The sequence below is a fragment of the Columba livia genome, chromosome 14, assembly GCF_036013475.1.
Source record: "Columba livia isolate bColLiv1 breed racing homer chromosome 14, bColLiv1.pat.W.v2, whole genome shotgun sequence".
NCBI classification, from domain to species: domain Eukaryota; kingdom Metazoa; phylum Chordata; class Aves; order Columbiformes; family Columbidae; genus Columba; species Columba livia.
In genome coordinates, this window is record NC_088615.1 from 2,968,811 (window position 1) to 2,984,424 (window position 15,614).

At 48.9% G+C, this 15,614-nt stretch overlaps 1 protein-coding gene and 1 long non-coding RNA gene across 2 annotated transcripts; both read right to left on the reverse strand.

The window, feature by feature from the left end:
• Positions 1-5,270: 5,270 nt before the first annotated feature.
• Positions 5,271-10,945, reverse strand: BOD1 (biorientation of chromosomes in cell division 1). Its single transcript, XM_065029537.1, has 4 exons — positions 10,664-10,945; positions 9,288-9,412; positions 7,273-7,473; positions 5,271-6,129 (listed from the first exon to the last, which is right to left on the reverse strand). The coding sequence occupies exons 1-3, from the start codon at positions 10,889-10,891 to the stop codon at positions 7,275-7,277; spliced, it is 552 nt and encodes a 183-aa protein (XP_064885609.1). The 5' UTR covers positions 10,892-10,945; the 3' UTR covers positions 5,271-6,129; positions 7,273-7,274.
• A 1,109-nt stretch (positions 10,946-12,054) lies between these two features.
• Positions 12,055-15,198, reverse strand: LOC110359593 (uncharacterized). Its single transcript, XR_002414881.2, has 3 exons — positions 14,620-15,198; positions 14,167-14,258; positions 12,055-13,892 (listed from the first exon to the last, which is right to left on the reverse strand). It is a non-coding gene; the product is annotated as an uncharacterized LOC110359593 (long non-coding RNA).
• Between the last annotated feature and the right edge of the window lie 416 nt (positions 15,199-15,614).

Consider the following 15,614-nt stretch of genomic DNA (forward strand, 5'->3'; position numbering starts at 1 on the left):
CAGCGGCTCCCACAGCGATGGGGATCCAGGAGGCTGATGTAAATCTGTTCAAGATGGAGCGATGTCCTGGCTGCCCTGGTGCCCTCCTGGTACCCAGAGAGATGGCACTGGGACACTGTTTAAAAAGGGGAAATAAATCTGTTCCCATAACAAGCCACTGAGGGTGGCTGCTGGACACCCCCCCAGCCCTTGCACCTTCATGACATCCCTGGATGAAGCAGGTGATATCCCTGGGGAACAGTGTCAGACCTGGGGACCTGCTGACTCTGTGTGCTCAAGCCAGTAGTGAACTGGAACTGCCAGGTATCACCCGTGGGGCCAGCAGCTGCCAAATCCCACTTTTCTGTGCCATTTTGGGAAAGACGGGCTTTTGCATCGGGTTCTGGCTACATCCAGGCTCCCTGTAAGAAGTCTTACTAGGGGAGGCTGAGGGAACTGGGGCTGTTTAGACTGAAGAACAGGAGCTGAGGGGAGACCTTATCACTGTCTGCAACTGCCTGAAAGGAGCTTGGAGCATGGAGAGGGTTGGTCTCTTCTCTCAAGTAGCAAGTTATAGGACAAGGGGAAATGGCCTCATGTTGTGCCAGGGGAGGTTTAGATTGGATATTAGGGAAAAATTCTTCCTGGAAAGGGCTGTGGGGCATTGGAACAGGCTGCCCAGGGCAGTGCTGGAGTCACCATCCCTGGAGGGGTTTAAAAGGCATTTAGATGAGGCTCTCAGGGCCATGGTTTAGTGCTGCAGTGAGGTTATGGTTGGACTCGATGATCCTGAGGGTCTCTTCCAACTGAAATGATTCTATAATTCTACAAAGTGGAAACTGGGGTAGTGTTGGAGATGGCTGTTTATCCTTTAGCAGGTGGAGCTGCATGGCTTTTGTGCTGGGAGCTCAGGTGTGTGCTGGGTGCAGGTGAGTTCAATTGCTTGGCAGAGCCCCTGCAGCTGGGGCTGAGCTGGTGGGGTGCACAGTGAGTGCCAGAGCTGAGCGGGGTGGATGACTCTGCAGAGCAAGGTAAGGTTGAACTGGATTTTATTTGGGTTTCCTTGCTTTCCTTTGTGTTGGTAGGATGCTTTTTGTGAGGTCTTGCGTTTGTAGCGTGGTCATTATTGCTTGTGGAAGTGAGTGGAGGGTGTGGAGCTCAGGCTGGTGTTGGAGACCAGCTCAGGAGCCTGGTTATTTCGGTCAAGGCAATTCTTGTTTTGCTGTGATTTGATGGTAGAAGTTGGAGATAACTTACCTGGAGGACTAAGTCTTGGCAGGAGGAGCTGGTGGAGGTGAATGCTGTTACATGAGGAGATGGAAGGGGGTGATTCATGTGTTGGTGTCTCACAGGGAGTGCTGTGGGGGCAGTTTTATGGCTGGTTTGCAGGTTTGTGTGTTTTCTTCCTTTTTTTTTTTGCTTCATCTACAGTTGTGCTGCCCCCATGTAGCAAATGTGAAACTTTGTGAGTGTTCTCTGAGGCAGGATTATTTTATCTCACTTTTGCAGAGTTGCAATGCAACATGAAACTCAGGGATGTCATGGTTTTCTATTTCTGTTACAAATCCCCTCCAAAATGGCTGCATTTTACTGTGTGAAGCTGCTGGGACTTCCCGAAGGCCCCAACTCTGCAAGGCAAACTGTGGCCTTCTGTTCTTAGGTGAATTCTTTGTATGGCCAAGACCTGAAGTGGTTTGGGGGTTTGCTATTTTAACAAGTGGACATGGATCTGCTATAAAGACAAGAACACAAAAGGCACTAATTTCCTCATAACGAGAGCCAGCAAGATGAAATCAGTCAAGTGCGAGGTCCTCACGCTCTTTAACCTGGACAGGTGGGTTGGATTTGGGATTTGCTACAGCACCTTTCCCTGGGCTTGTCCCAGTGCTGGAGGGAGTTTTCTGTGGAGCCGGCTCCCAGTCTGAGGGGTGAGGTCGCTGGTTCTCTGCACCGTGGCTGCTGACGGTGTCTAGACGAGGGCAGTTATTGCCGGGCTGGTTACTGCCCGGTCATGTTCCCCAGGCTGACTTGGCACTGATGTGGGCTCGGCACTTGAATCACAAAAAATGCAAGAACTGAAGCTATGGTTTTGATGCAATCTCGTGGCACCACCATTTAGGGCCGCAGGCGCTAGTGCTTGCGTTTTAGCCTCAACCTTGTTGCACCGGATCAGATCGGTGAATTACAGATTAAGGAAGGTCAGAATTTACTGTTTCACATCCTAAATCTTGTGTTTCCATCCCTGATCACTTTGGCTGCTCACTTTTCTTCCCAAACTCTCCCTAATCCTAATTGGTATTTGTTTCCTACTATTTAACCTCTTGAGAAATGACAATATCTGCTGTGCGATTTGCATTAGACACAGTCAGAGTTGATGGAAGCGCCTGGTGAGAGCTGTTCCACACCTTGCTGAGTTCATTCACTCAGGAGTCACCAAAGGCTTTGGAGTCCTGGATCTGCTCAGGTTTTGGAAGAAGTCATTCGGACTGAGAAATGAAGCAATGGTTTATCTCCCTCTTATGGCCAGACTGGGAATGGCTGGGCTGCACAAGTTGTTTGGTAGGGAGGAAAGGGAGAAGCGAGTCCCTGCACTTGGAAGCGTTGGTGGCTGTGGAGATGGGGGGCCCTGACTGCTCACAAGGAATTAAGCTGACTTCCCTTTAAAGTAATATTTTTACTACAGTATAAACAGGAAAATACCCGTGAAAGACTTAAACTGCTCCAGTTCCTTGTGGGTTTGAACTGGGAACTGGATAAACTGGTCTACAGTTGAGCAAAAAGCTGGAGGACAGGATCCTGCTCAGTGGCAATTGCAGCTGTACACTGAAAAAGAAAGCGCTGTTAGAAATGCGGCTGGCACCCAGTGATGCCGACGGTCCCAGAGTAGTGGTGTCCTTGAAGCAGGTGGCAGCCGAGCCGCATTGTGACAGTGGGTGCTGCACTTGCTCTTCCTATTGATGTGGTGGAAAGAGAGTAAAACACTCCATTAAACATCCCAGGTGTGATTTCTAATCCTCCTGGTGCCCCTTTTCTGGTCCAGATCAAGGTGATATATTGAACACCCTCTCTTCCAGGCATTTTTGTCTATGTTTCATTAAAACTGGTCACGCTTGTCCTAAAAATGGGAGAAGTAGAGCTGGATGTGGTTTAGGTTCAAGAGCCCTGTGTTGGTTCCAGTGCGGCAATGACGAGCTCAGTGTTTGGGGCAGGGGTTGGTTTGACTCACTGTCCTGACAGGGCCCTAAGTTTGATCCTTCTCTGTGCCAAGGACTCGGGGTTGCGGTCTGGACTTGCCTCCAGCCAGCCACGATTATTCCCCTTTCCCAGAGAGGGGTTTTGTTGCCTGACCTGGAGGCTGTGAGTGTGTCTCGCTCATCTGGTGTCAGGATTCAAAACTGGGCTGGTTCTGAATTCTGCAATAAATCTTAAACTTGGAACTGCATTACCACGATGTGGGAGTACTTGATGGATGAGTGAGGCCTGAGAGACGAGAGATCTTTTAACATATTCCTCCTTCCCATTTGGCTGTCCTCCCTTCACCAGATACGCTTGGATTTAGGTGTTCAGTTTCAAGGGTCTGATCTAACAAACATGCTTGCAGCTACTCCGGGATTATCTGGAGACTTGGTTTGGGTTCAGCTCTACCAGACAGAGTCATTGTGCTAACTCTAGGATGGGATACGGTTACAAATGGAAGAACTGTCGCTGGAAAATACTGGCTGGTTTAGGCAGAGACTAAACATATAATGGCAATTTTGGTTCTGCTTCTTTTGGTGGAGTCTACTTGAGTCAGTGCCTGACTTGCTGATAGACTAGGGTGTGCAGGACAGTGACCAAAACCTGGGCCATGTGGTTAGTGTCCAGCCTCATTTCTCAAGCTGCTTTTGCCAGAAGGGTCAGCTGGAGAAAGTTAACACATACAACCCCCTTCATTGTGCTCTGGCTTAACTGATCAGAGCAGCCGAGGCAGTGCCGGGGGAGAACGGGCTGACTTTTTGGGTGGCCACCCTCAGTGGCACCCTGCTCTTCCTTCTTCTTACCCCTCACCCCCAAGATCAGAGAGGTCTTTTGCTTTACTGTGTTTTAATCATATGGGTATGTGATAATTCCTTTAATAGCCAAGCAACAGCTAGAATTTCAGGCACTGCCTTATATGCCACTTGGTATATAAGTGCCACAAGTGCCAGGGTGATTGACTGATGCACGGCAATGCAATCCTACTAGATAAGTTTTGTGGGGTTTTTTCCTCCTTCAAAGGGCTTGTGAAAGTGGGTTCATTGGTTCAGAGTTTAATCTGTCCGCTTCTAATTCTGGAGTCACAATCTGACACTAAATGGCGTAATTAAAACCTTTAGTCTGGTCAGCAAGATATGAGTTTCAAGGTGATTCTGTGGGACTTTAGCTGTAACGTCTAATCCTTAAAACTTGCTCGGTGTATCACAACTTACTGGTGTGTGCGTGTACAGATATATGCATTCCATTTGTTCTGCGTTTTCATTGTATTGGGTCCGTTTTGAGAGGAACAGCGTTAAATGGGATAAAAACAATGATGGAAGAATCATATATCAGCAGCACTACACAGCGCTGTGCAGAGTGCAAACTTACCGCAGTGGGGAAGTTCACAGAGGTCTCTTGAGAAGGGTTTAAAATACCCGGTGTTCTGTCATCTCCACTTCTGCAGATAATTCTGTGGAGAAGAGCTACTAAGCAAAGTAAGTTAGCTGCAAGATTAAACCGCAGCATCGATCTTCCCTACAAATTCCCTGGTTTGAAAAGGGAGCTGAGGATACCTGGAGTTGCATCTGTTCACACATCAAGTCCCTGGGTAAGGCTGTAGCTGAGGTGTGTAGCCCATGAACAACAAAGATTCACACATCAAGCGTTGTTCAGTGGCATAAGCAGTTATTAGCTGCTTCAAAGACTGCTGTGTGAAAGGAAAAAGATGGAATAGCTCTAGCCTATCGCCAGCAGTGCATTGTTTTCCCACGGCTGAACATTCCTTCACCGTCACTAGCACCAGACTGAACTCAGGATTTATAGCTCGTAAATGATGTGAGGTAAGGTCAGTCCAATTCTTTGATACTTCAGATTTTTATATGGAGAGGAATACTAATATCCGTTTTATTTCATGATAACTTCTACCAACAACCCCCCCTGTTGTGAGACCTGGATGCATCTCTGAACTCCGTCAGGCCACACTTCCATTAGGGTTCCTGCAATCAGGACTCCTGGATTTCCTTACAGTAGTTTTTCCTTAAGAAAAAGATTCTGAAAAAGCTAAGACTCAGAGATGCTTTTTGAAGTCTTTTATTGCAAAAGGTATGGACGTTTGCTGGCAGAATATTTGATCACATTCTCTACTTGACTGTCATCCAGAGGACACTGCATGCATTCAAGCTGAAAGCATAGGACAGTTTCCACCAGGCACCTGAGAAATTTCACAGGAAAGAAAAGTCTTTCAAGTCGAAAGAGTTTCAAACTGATCACCTATGCTGGTGCCCTTTGCTTCCCAGAGTCACCTGGGAAATAAGAGTTAAATCAGCTATAGTCATAGCCAACTGTAAACGTTTTCCTGCAATGCAACAGAAACTATCTAGACAATTGATCCTGAAGTGTTCTTTCCAGTTTTAAACAGGAAATGTTGTTCCTAAAGCAGGCGGTGCCGTGAGTTACACCTGGCTTGGCACCGACTGCTCAGTGCTGCGTAACGCAGCAGAGGTGTGTGACGCTTCAAAGAAAGTCTGACGGCTCTTACTTGGTCTCCAAGAGACTACCCCACCCCCAAAACATCTTCCTTTTCTCCCCACTGCCCAGCCTGGGATCCTCTCAACCCACTTCCCCGCTCCCTCCAGACTAGAGCCAACTCCCTTTCTTCTTCCCACCCCCTTGCCTGAAGGTGTGACTAACGACAATACATAACACATGCTGCGCTCCGTATTGCAGTTAATAGAAACATATCTTCGCGCTTTGGCTGCCCCTCCACACGCGGGTGCATCTGAATTTCACTGATTTCAGTGCCTTCCCACAGGTCTGAAAAAGGTTAATCATCTTTGGCAGAGAGTAATCCTGCCCCAAAGGGAACAAGGAATCCACTGTCAGTCTCCCAGGACACGTATTTTGCAACTGCAGCCACTTCATATCAGGAACCCACTGCAAGAAAAAAGAGAGTTTAGAGAATGGTACCTTCCTGAGGAGTAAATACATTTGTATAGAGAATAGATTAGAATATATTAATTAACAGCTGCATTTAGCTGCAGGTTATAATGGACTTTACTTGAAGCAGACAAATGCAAAGATTTATCAAGGCATTAAGGCTGCAAGTCACAGATAACTACGTAACTCAGCATGATACTACAGGCGCTTTAACTTCCACTATTACATTAAAAATCATGCTAGTTGCTCTAGTTATTCCAAGCCCAGCAATGGCTATTGTAGGTTAGTTTTTCCTTTTTAATAAATCACCAGTGGATTATAAGAAAAAAATGTTGCTTTCAGAAAGCCCTGGCAGATAGAACAATTCACAATTAACTTCCTTTCATGCAGTGTGGTTGTGAGTTCCCCAGGAAAGCTGCAGATTGAAGTTTTCCATCAAGATAGTGGTTCCTCAGCAATGTGCACACAGGCCCCAATATTCAAACTGGCATTAAGATATGGGGCCTTAGCAGAGATGGGTGCACAATCATTGCTGTTAAGACAGAGTAGCAATTACATCCCCCGAGACCCCTGGAGGTATTTTAATCACAAAAACCAGAATAAACTTGTTTGTGACAAAGGCACCCTCAGTCCTTTCAGCTGGTAAGATATAGGTTGCTTTATTTAAACCAGGCTATTTGGAATCAACAGTTACTTACTCCCAGAGATATCTAAAACTTACAATGCTAAAGCACAATAACTTGTCAGCACTCTACTTTCAGCTATATTTCAGTAAAGGATATATATTTTTAATCCATTTGATATTGTTCTGAAAGCTATCCAGCCATTTCCACATCAATCACTGCCGGATATGCTTTTACTGGAATAAAAGGCCTTTTGGCCTGATTCAAACCAGCACTGGCAGAGTCCAGTGTTCCTTGATAGCTGGTTTACATCATACCTACGTCTTCAGTTCTAATGTATTTTTAGGAGATGCTTAAGTGGAAGCAGCTCAGATGATTGTCTGACATCGACAACATGCTGATGATCAAAGTGTCAAGCCAGGAAGAAAATATGATGTCTTCTCTATCTTGCATTATACAAACTACAGAGATGAGGTACATGAAAAAATGTTAGGTAGTAAGTGCAGAGATACAAGACCTTTAGGAGGCATCCTGAGATGGAGCAGGAGGATCCTTGTTCTCAGGCTCTGGAGGAGGAGCTGGCACACTTTCTTCTTTCTTTTGTGCAGCCAAAAACTCATGAATCGCCCTCTCTATCTGGGGCCTGAAGATGTGGTTTAGTTTTGGATCCACCACCTGAGAAATAATTCTGTCCACTCCAGCTTCCAGCATTCCTGACCTTGAACAAAGACAAAGGAGTCATTCAGCTCCTCTGAAAAACTTCTCCCCAATCTCCTCCAGTGATTCTCCAGAGCCCTCCTGTCAACTGCAATTAGCATTAACATGGTGAGAGCTGCAGCCCACTCAGTAGATCCTTAACAGGGAGTTGTTTCACTCACCTATTTTCCCCCACCCCCTCCCACTTTGCCCTACAAAATTAACAACTGACATCTGGTCTCCCAGGTACTTAAATGGCATGTTGGACAAGAGCCACTTTAATAGGGCTTATGTGGAAATGAGGCCAACATGAAAGCAAACAACCAAGTTTTGGCACAAACAAGGGAAACAAGCTATTCTGAGGAGGAGGGCAGGTGAGAGCACAGTCTTTTTTTTGGCTGACTGGAGGGAGAAGAGGTCTGCCTCCTCATAACATTGCTGTCACTCGCTCCTTATAACTGTTAGTCTAGACAGATGGGTATTAATTATAAAAACAAGCACATGTAGCGCACAGCAAAGTTTCTGGAACTGAACACTAGCAACTGAAGAGACTTATTACTTCAGGGGCTGTGTCAGACTCTTGGATGGTGGGGCACGGGCTGTCTGGCAGGCTTAAGTCATGTCTGCAAAGGAGCGGGGACAGGAAATGGAGACGTTGCCCGGCGCTCAGAAAAGCGGCCACAATACTTGTACGGTCGTGGATGCTGGTGGGTGCAGGGTCATGGCACATCATGGCACCTTCAGGTGACAGCACCCATCTGTGTGTCTGCAGCAAGGGACATGCGTGTCTGGACACCTTCGGCGCTCGGTCTTGCAACTATAGGGACTCTTCAAACTCCCTTGAACGGTGTGTCCGTTCTTTATACTAACAGCCTACGGAAAGGGAGCACTTTGAATTCTTATTACAGGCTCTCTGATGCAACATTTCTCAATTGTCTGCTTCGTTCTAGTGGTAGAGTAACACGAAATAAGAGGAAGCGTTGAGTGCCAAATGTGTCTCAAGGACTCCACGTAAAGATGGGAAATTCTGTACTTCCAGTGGACACTCCCTTTAATTACAAATTTAACGAACTAATGTAACATACAAGTGATTTACAGGTTCTATGAAGTGCTCTGAAATACAGTTTCTTCTCTGTGTGAGACATTCTAATCGCTTTCCTTATAAGCATAAATGCCATTATCAAGTTCGCTACTGCCCCTCTTCCCCACAACCTTCAAGCTTTTATATGTGACTTTTAGTCAAACAAGCTAAAGCTCACACTGCAGACTGCAGTGAGTCAGCAGCAAGAGATACTAAACCTAAATCTCTAGGCAGCATAGTTTAAGCTGGCTCTCCTGTCATGCTGGAAATGTAATATCTTAGGTAGCTGTACAAAAGCTGTGTGAAACCAGCCTAGCCCTGTGTGATTACTGCCTGCTAGTGGTCGGAGTCTACTTGAACAAGGTTTGGCATCTTTGGGATTTTTTTCTTTAAGTTATGTAGGTGTTTTTCTGAAAATAAAGATCAAGGTCGTTCAGCTCAGTACATCAGGTACAGTTTTGCTGGCAGGCACAGTATTGGCTAATTGCAACACTAACTTGGCTAGATAACAAATGTGAGTACTTCAGCATGCTGCTCAACTCCCGAAAGTACAAATTTCAGGTAAAACAGTAATGTATGCATTTTAATAGGAGCTAAGACTGCATCCACTGTTATAACGAAACTCAGGAGACCAGAACAGAAAGTTTGGTGAAAAACTTAATTCTGCAAATTCTTATTTGATTTAGGTGGTAAGACAGTTATATATCACTTATCAAATAGCCTTACCATTATTTTACAGGCTGTTGCTTACTTACTGAATCACGCTCTGCCGTAGCCCATTTCGCAACTGGTTTTTGTTCATTGTTGGATTCCATTCCTGTTTGTCCAGGTGGGTCGATACAAAGTTGTCTACTTTCTGCCTCAAGTTTTGATAGGCTGGCTAGAAACAAAAGAAACAACAAAATCCATTTGAACAGCTAAAATATCCCAAACCAGTTCTCTGCCAGAGTCCTTCATAGTACATCTTTTGTCATGCACGCTAGTGTCCTGTTGTCTGCGTTCAGAAAGTGGAAGGATAGAGAATAAAGGTAAGCTTGTTTTACCTAAGAACACAACTGGTAGTTGCAAAGAGCAGCTGGTCAGTGTGCTATTATAATAATTTAAATTGCTGGATAGATTGGCTTCAAAATTGTTTGCTCGTGATATTACTTAGTGAGATGCAAACTGCCCGTGCAGACAGGAGTTGTTTAAGCTGGGTTCTTATTGTCTGTAAACTCTCCACCACAGAATCCCTAGGAAACTGCCTGAGTAATATTGTTAGTAACAAAGAACTTAATTATTTGCTTCTGTGATATTAACATGGAAGATAAGAATTATGTGGGTTTTATCAGTGGAAACTTAGTTCCAATGAATAGGAATTAAACTAAAAACCCCATATAAACACATAAGACCATCCAGATCCTGGTATTGTGCAAGGAAAGGACAAGAGGCGGGCAACATTTATATTTCAGAATTTGATATGCACATGGATGACTGAATGAAAGGGTTGGTCACAGAGGTGCGGTGTCTGTCCAGGCAGCATCTGTCTGTCCTGACAAGGCTGCTCTGCCCTATGGCTGCTGGGTGAGGGTAACCTTACAGCTTCAGGAATGGTTTCGCGATACCTGCTGGGGTGACCTAGACCGGCAATTGTAGGTCCCCGAACAGGACTCGCAGAAAGCAGAAAAGCGTGGGAAAGCAAAGCACCTGTGTTTGATTTTGACAGGGCAATTATGAACAACTCAACTTCAACATCGCCAACAAACGCTCAGGATTTCGTGTTGTGGCTGAGGAAGAAAACAGTTTTGAACAATAGTCTGAGAATATCTACTCAAGAAAGGAAGGTTAAATGCTTGCTTTGGAAATGTGGGAATTATGCTCAAGAAGAGCAACGTTGTTATGGAAAACAGTTTTCCTAATAGTGCCTGGGATGGAAAATGAACGTCTGAGCTTGTTCTCTGGCCTGTTTGTCCCCTGGGGCGTCGCTACAAGCCAGGGCCACCTCAGAGCAGCCGGTGTGACAATGGCGGTGGCACCGGGGGCAGGAAACACCCCGGCCCGAGTGAGGGGAGGAGACGGGACGGGACGCGGGGGCCCCTTGGGGCAGCGGGTTCCAGGGACCCGCAGCTCTAGCCCCGTTCGGCAGCGTTACCTTGGTGTCCACGTCAGCCAGGCAGTCCCGGCGGAAACCGTCGAACAGGCCGCGGCTCTTGAGCTGCTCCACGATGATGGCGATGAGCTGCGGGTCGCCGGGCGGCAGCGAGGCCGGGTCGGTGACGCCGGGCCCCGAGCTGGACGCCGCGCCACCCGCGCCCCCTCCCCCGCCCGCTCCGCCGCCCCCGCCCGGGGCGGCCCCGCCGGAGCCGCCGCTCTCGGCCATGGCCCACGGCCCGCGCGCGGGGCCCGCCAGCGGCTGCGCCCCGCTCGCCCGCGGCCCCCGGCCCCGCGACCGGCGGCGCGCGGCCTTCTGCGTCACCCTGGCGCGCTGCATCACGGGGAGGCGAGTTCTCCGCAGGAGGAGCCGTTATGGGCCACGGGCAGCGGGCTGGCTCGGGGAACTACAAGTCCCAGGGTGCACCGCGGCAGCCTGCCCTCCAGGCAGCGTGTGCGCAGCCCCTTCGCAATGTATCTTGGGAATTGTAGTTCGCCCCGGGGGACATGCGGGCCCTGCTGTCCCCGCCAGCAGCGGCGGCTGGGGAAGGGGCTGCCCCGGCGGGCAGGGTGGTGCTGGTGCCTCTCGGAACCAGCCGGGTCGGCCACTGGACGCTGAGCACGCAGCGTGCGGCTCCGTGTGCTCATCCCGAGCAGAGTCAGTCAGGCCTCGGCCCTGCGAGTGCCGCGTTTGGGGCAGAGGCCCCGGGTTCACCTCAGCGCCCCGCAGGCCCCTCCAGACGGGCGGCTTGAGGGCCTGGGATCCCTGTCCCCGTGGGGGAATCTCGGATTCCTCTGACGATTTCTGCCAGGTTGTGACTTGAGTGTGTTTTTCAGTGGTGTAGTGAGGGCAGCAGTTGTGTAAATTGGGGAGAAAATCAATTTGTGTGTGATCATCCTGGGTTTCCACTAGGAACTCGGTTTCGTTTCTCACACCGCTCGCGAAAGGAAGGGCAGCACCAAAGGCCTGTCCTGACACCCATCCCTGCGGCATGAATGAGCCGGGGGACTCCGTTCAAGGTGCTTTCTCTGTTGTGTGTGACCATTGCTGTCATTTATTGCTCTGATCATGTCTGTAAGCCACAAGGTACATATTCTATATATTAGTTTTATTTCCTTCGTAGCCACATTTTAAAGAAGACTTGAACACAGTAGGGTATTTGCATCTTACCTGCAGAAGGACAAGCTGCATGTGGATGTGATCAGCCCTGTGCACTGTATGGCTGCATCCTCACCTTCTTGTGTACTGCCGAATGAGTAAAAAATGGCAACGTTTTGTGTGCAACGCATTGTCCTTCCCTACCTGATTAAAATTCAGCAGCTCTGAGGAGAGGCATAAGCCGTCCCTTCCCATCTGGCAGCTTTGAGGAGAGAAGAGGAGAAAATGGCAGCGTGTTCAGAGCTGAGCTTTACACCGACAAAAGCTTCTGTTACTACATGACAAGGGGTAACAGTTTTAAGCTGAAGAAGGGGAGGTTCAGGCTGGACAGGAGGAAGAATTTTTGGACACTGAGGGTGCCCAGGTTGCCCAGAGAGGTGCTGGATGAGACATCCCAGGCCAGGCTGGACGGGGCTCTGAGCGACCTGAGCTGGTGAAGATGTCCCTGTCATGGCAGGTGTGGCACTGGGGAGCTGGGAAGGTCCCTTCAACACAAACCATCCTGTGATTCCATGACTGTGATCTTGTGCAACTGTCATGTTCTGCAGAGACACGTGAGGCTGTCCAGCTGGAGCAGGAAGGCTGTCTCTGTGGCCAGCTGCCTTGTCACTGTCACAAGTCCGTCTGGGCTATCTCGAAGTTGGGTATAAAACCTCCACAACTCATCCGGTCACTCAGAAGCATCCCTGGAATCACATTTGCCTGACAGCTGCCAGCAGCCCTTTCTCCTCACCACTTGTGCCGCCGTTCGCTGGCATCATAGGGAGATAACCCCGGACAGGAATGCGCTAATCTGGCTGTCCCAACACCCTGCGCCGCCGCGATTCATTGTCACGCGTTATTCGTTTTACACCGGCGCTGATGCCGCACACACCACAGCATCGGCAGGAGACTCTGGAGGCTTCTCGACCAGCACATAAACGTTTTATTTTGACTAGAAAAAAAATCCCCCGGCAGCCTGCACCCCCTCCTTCTGTACATTTTAGGGGACACGGCCCTGGCTCCCCACGGGGGGGCGGGATATGCTGGGGGGGTCCGGGCGGGGCCGAGCGGCTCCAGCAGGGGGCAGCAGCGGGCAGGCGATGCCTGCGGGGCCCGGGGGGAATTCGGCGCTTGGGGAACACGTAGCAACCGGGCCGGGGGAAAGGGGTGTCTGTCCCCACGTCCCCTGTGTAAATCGCGGAGGAGAAGGTGGTTGTTGTGGGGTTTTTAATTTTTGGGTTTTTTGGGTGTCGGGGAAGGGCTCCTGCCGTCTGCAGGGCTGAAGCGCTGGGAGCCAGGAAGCTCCAGGGCAAATGCAGCCGCTCAGCAGGACACAGCACTCGGGAGGATTCGGCCCAGGGTTTACTGAGGACTGCCACAGGTTTAAATTCCTCCCAATTAACAAGTGAGTTAAAGAGGCTTCAGTACCGGTGGTGCAGGAGGGGCAAAGCCTCAGCGCAAATCTCCTGGCCGCAGCACCCAGAGCTGCTTCTTGCTGCAGTTAAATAGAATGATAGAATGTCCCAGCTTAGAAGGGACCCACAAGGATCATCGAGTCCAACTCCTGTCCCTGCATAGGACACCCCACAGCTCACACCGTGTGTCTGAGGACGTTGTCCAGTCTCTTCTTGAACACTGTCAGGTTGGGGCCGTGACACCTCCCTGGGGAGCCTGTTCAGTGTCCAGCACCCTCTGCATGAAGAACCTTCTCCTAATGTCCAACCCGACTTTCCCCGGCGCATCTTCCTGCCATTCCCTCTGGTTCCGAAGTGCTGTCACCGCCCCCAGCTATGGCAGCTTGTTTGGAGCTGCTTTGATGGTGCTGAGGTGGGAGAGCAGCACTGATGCTGCTGTTTCTAGAGAAGCACTGCTCACATCCCTGCATTCCACCTTTTCTTTCATCTGCAGGTGGATGCAGTGATCTATTTCTCAGCATGGCACAAAGGGACATGCAGCTGGTGTTTCAGTTGGTGGGGAAGGAGTAAACCAGGTCGCTAGCAGAGATAAGGAGGATTCATGGGTTCCTTGTACAAGTTGGCTGGCTGTGTGGCCTCGGTCAAGCAGCGTTTTATAGTTTTGAGATCTGTAGCTGTGGCACAAGAAAAACATAGCATTTAATCTAATCTATTTGGGTATTTTTGCCCAACATCATAAGCACACAGGCAAGCATAATAAACTGTGGTGTCTTAGATAAAGCAGCCTATCCCCCAGGGAGGAGAGCTGTGGACCTCTCCTTGCATCAGATCTCTAGTACAAAAGTGATGAGATCTGTGAACTCTCTCTGTATCCATGCCCTCAAGGAAAACTTTGGCTAGTTCACACAGTTCAGGTCAGTAGGAAACTCAGGAAGGGAGAAATCTCACCTATTTGCTGCTGCTTTTGAAGATGCAGTTCTCATGATGGAATAAATGCTTAGGCTGTGGGGGGAAGTGAACTTGTAAACCTAGGGAGAAAGCTTATTTCAGGAGAAATAAATAGGAAAAAAAAATGCTTAGAAAGTTATTTAGATCAAAATGACAAGAAGCAATGATTTTTTGTCTTGTTTTCCTATATTACAACGCCCAGAAACTCTTACTTTGACCGGGGACATGAGGATACTTAATTTCAATCGGTAAAGGACCATCCTTCCAGAGTCACACTTTCTACCACAGATGCCAGCGCTCAGTCATTTTCTTCAGTATTTGCTACCACTGCCTTTCAGGTTTCCTTCTTTCCCAGCCCCTGTTCTCCACTCCCCCTCCTGTCGCCTCTATCACAAGAGCTGTAAACCAACACCTTTCTCCATGGAAATTCTGATATCGCGGGGAAAAACTTACCCTCTGCCACAGCTGCCCACAAAGAGCTCATGGATGCTGCAATTGGCTGACAAAACCACGTTGTTCCATAAAAGTGGTTTCATGGGTGCTCAAGTCATTTCTGCAGGTCCCGTGTGGTCGTTCTGTCCTGCAGGAGGTGGCGTAGCGGGCGATCTGCTGCTCGCTGTGCAGAACACACGGCGCTTGAGTCCTGCCTGCGTTTCCCTCACTGATAACACTCAATTGGGTCCCTGTCCACCCAGCTTCTGATTTTCATCAAGTCTGCAGAAATGCAATTACCGTGGAGGGGCGTATCCTGTGTTCTGTTTTATTGCTCTGCGGAGATGCGTTGTTTTCTTTCCCTTCCTCAGCAGTGGTGTCCAGCTTTCTGCCTTTGTGCTCTTGCCTGGTGCCAGGCCTAGTATAATCTGCCCATCCCCAGAGCTTGGGAACAGGTCAGCTCTTGGAGAGGCAGAAGAAAACAGAGTATATCGTAAACCCTGTTTCCTACAGCATTGTTGGCTTGTGCGTGTTTGACAAGATTTCTTCCTTAGACAGTGTGTGTAGCTTTTCCTTACAGAAGGGTTTGAGATCATGAGGATTTGGGGCGGGGGCAATCGCCGTGGCTGGAGAGAGGGGAAGATTTACTTTCCTCCCGCAATGCTTTCCAGCTCCTGCATTGTTGTTAAGACACAGACTGTATGAAGGAGACATAGTTGGCAGTTTTCTCTTCCTCGTCCTGACAACCTCTGGCCACAAAATTAAAAAAGCCAGTTGCCGAGTCTAGTTTCTAACAGCTTTGCCCTTGCCGATGATCAGACAGAGAAACCTGGTCGAGGTGGCTGTGGGCAGGCGCTGGACGTGCTGAAACGCAGACGGAATTGTTGTGGGGACTGTTGTGGAGGCGGGGGGTGAACCAACATATTCACACCCTCCCACTGCCCCTCTCCCGCACACACAGATTGCTACCAATGAAGTGACTGAACTCTGGGCATTGTAACTGAAAAATTGTAGTG